The sequence below is a fragment of the Lepidothrix coronata genome, unplaced genomic scaffold (genome assembly GCF_001604755.1).
Source record: "Lepidothrix coronata isolate B3197 unplaced genomic scaffold, Lepidothrix_coronata-1.0 Scaffold1, whole genome shotgun sequence".
Lineage (NCBI taxonomy): Eukaryota > Metazoa > Chordata > Aves > Passeriformes > Pipridae > Lepidothrix > Lepidothrix coronata.
In genome coordinates, this window is record NW_016690181.1 from 11,326,847 (window position 1) to 11,330,254 (window position 3,408).

The 3,408-nt window shown below is 35.6% G+C and overlaps 1 protein-coding gene across 1 annotated transcript in view; it reads left to right on the top strand.

The window, feature by feature from the left end:
- The first annotated feature begins 2,881 nt into the window (after positions 1–2,881).
- The window catches only part of LOC108493306 (mucin-5B-like), a 2,181-nt gene continuing 1,654 nt past the window's right edge, over positions 2,882–3,408 (top strand). The window contains exon 1 of the mRNA XM_017806584.1: positions 2,882–2,996. Coding sequence (XP_017662073.1) covers positions 2,882–2,996 — 115 coding nt within the window. The remainder of the gene's footprint in view (positions 2,997–3,408) is intronic.

Sequence of the window (3,408 nt, forward strand, 5' to 3'; positions counted from 1 at the left end):
TCATCATATACAAGGAAAAACGATCAAAAGAAAGTGGGAAATTGCATGTTCCGTTTACATGACAGGATTAGGCTATGCTGCCTGTGTAAAAATAATGCCTTACTATCTAATGGTGGTTTTCTTACTACATTAGTAAGAAGGTTTTATATGATTTTATGTTCTATTGCTTTTGTTCCTGATTATATGGCAAATTCTCAGCATAAAGATACATTAAGAACAAGAAGTCCTTTATGACCAGGCTTTCTCTATTTCACATTCCTGTGGCAGGAAGAACATTGTGCCAGAACTAAAGATATCTAATAGTGACCTACTTCCAAGTATTTTATTACATACTTATATCGTTTGAGTACTTAGATTCTCCCTTTTTAGCCTGCTATTTAGTACAGAAACATTGTAAGTGCAAGGAAAGTGATATGAAGGAAATAAGGAAAGTTTTCCTTAAGATTTCTACCTGTAGCTTTGTGTAAAATTTAACTTCACTTCTATTTATAAGTTTGGGGTTAATATAAAGAAAGATTTGGGAAAATGATGGCCAAAAAGAAGCCAAAACCAACTGGACACTAAAGGAATAAGCACATATAAAGTGCCTTGCCTTTTGATGCCAGTATTTATCAGAATGATGACTAAACAAAGAACATCACAATCAAAAAATATGGGTTTTTATGCTTTCTATTTCAGTGAGTGCACATCAGAAGGTTTACAGTGCAAGTTTGATGATAAAGGTAAGACAGCTAAGAAAAATTATTAAGAAAATAAAATAATGGATATTACCTTTTCATAGATTCCTGACAATAAACTTCTTCTGAATTACAGCCTGCCACTGCATTTATGAAGGAAATAGCTATAAATATGGTGAACTCATCTATAACACCACGGATGGAACTGGATGGTGTTTCAGTGCAACATGCGATGTCAATGGAACAATAAGCAGAAACATCTTTAAATGTGGCATTTTTACAACAACTCCATTTACATTTTCTACAAGTCAGCCTACAACTACTACTTCAGGTATGCATGAATAATCTTTAAAATAAGTGAAAAATTTCTGTGAGTGACTGAAAATTAACTGAAAGGGAGGACCTTCTCATCAGTTAATGGCATATAATTTTACTTGAAAATGTTGACTTCTGCTGGAGCCACCAATTCACCTGGCAGCTTCAGTTGCCAAAGAAGACCATAATAAGGATGTAGAAATGAGTACAGCATTTCTTACAAACCCAATCTCCACTGTTTCACCATGATTTTTCCAGGGGAAAAAAATAATAGAGCTTATTAATAATTGCATCCTGGAGAATCTTCTCATTTCCTTGCTAACAAAAACAAGCAGTTCTAGACCAACTTCTGAAAACATGAAAGACAATTGCTGCCATTTCTTAAACTACAGAGCACATTACTACCAACTGAAGATAAGAAATTTAGTTTGAGGAAATGCTCAAACTATTTATAACCATTGTTTAGAACCTTTCCTAATTGTACTTAATAACCAAATCAACAGTTTCGTTCTACTCCCACAGTACACTTCTATTTTATTCCTGCAGTTAATTCATTATAGTGACCAAATTCTCAGTAATTTTGAGAAATATTCGCAAAAAAGTATGGAAGAACTAAATATTCAAATTTAAGTCTTCTATTAAGCAACATTCATGTGAAGCAAGTCGTGTCTATTCCATGTGGTCATCTTCATAATGCTAAGAATATGAAAAAAACCCTTATTAAAAAAACTAGAAAATACTTATTAGATTATGTATTTCATATATACTTTATGTGTATTCTCTATTATAATGCACTTTATGCAAAATACATATATGTTAAATATATGTATTATATTTCAGGTTTATAAATGTGTTACATGTTATAATATTAAAATAAGTAGAAAAGTCATTATTCTGTAAAAATATTTTAAAGTCTGCATGGTTATGCAGTTAAGAGTAAATAAATACAGATATAATAGCAAGGAGAATAAAACCTCCTCTACATAGAAATCATGAGATTATATTATCTAAGTACTAACGTACCATGCAAAGGATATCAGATTAGCTTTATTTAGCTACAATTTTTTAATAGATGTCACAGAAAGTACCACTATAATGATAATAATATAGACAAAAGGTCAAAAACTACTTTAGAAATTAAAGACTGCTTAAGGAAGTTCACTAAAATTAAAATAGTACATTATATAAAAAATTATATACAACAAAAAATATATGGAAGATGAATAATTTTTCCTGGCACTTTCTTTAATAAGAGCAGACAAGACTTACGGTTCCTCCTTTTAATTACAGAAATGACAACTGCAACACCAGTGACAACTGTATGTGTGAAAAATGTGTGTACCTGGTCAGAATGGTATGATTCTACTCAACCTGAAAACAAAGAGGACAGTGGAGATTATGAAACATTTGAAAGTCTCAAGGAAAAAGGATACAGTGTGTGTACAAACCCTAATGGTGTTCAATGCAGAGCCAAAGAACACCCGGATACAGAAATTAACCACCTTAACCAAACAATAGAGTGTAGTCAAAGCAGAGGATTAATATGCAACAACCAGGACCAAGAATCTAAGCTGTGCTATAATTATGAAATCAGAATATCATGCTGCAGATACATACCATGTTCTGAAATACAATCTACAACACCAATAACCACAAAAGAATTCACAACAACTACTGCTGTAGAATCAACACAATTCACAGTACAGACAAAGATAAAACCCACAACACAAAAACAAGGAACTGAAATGCAAAAGAGTGAAGTAACTACAACATCACCAAATGACAGCGAAAAAACAACTACTGTGACTGAAACTTCAGTTACAGCAAGGACATCTCAAATCTCAACAACAGGTTACCAAACCACATCTCCTATAGCAGAAACCTCCACTATGACAACGCAGGCTCCAACACCACCAATTACCATCTCCACTCTCCCTGAATCAAAAACAAAAATCACTGCTGGCACGCCAGCTGTCTCCAGTACTACTGCCCTGCCAACACAAGGTACAACTGTCCCAACATCCATACCAACAGTGCCCAACCGAGCCACTAGCACAGCTAGCAGCTCTACAACCACCACCGGCAGCACGAAAACCCCTACAGCAGCAACCCTTCCGAATATATTATCCACTATTGCTATTCAAACAACAATATCATCCACTACTGCTTCCACAACTCCCGAAGCAAAAATAAGAAGCACCACTGGCACCACAGCTGTCCCCACCACCACACGCCCAACGAATGAAGGCACGACCGTCATCGCAACCACCACCAGGACCTCTCCCCCTCAGACTGAAGGCACAACCACCATCATCGTCACACCCACACCAACAGTGCCCACACCAGCCACCAGCACAGCCAGCACCTCCAGGACCACAGTGGGAAGCACCACAACACCCTCAGCCAAAACTGCTCC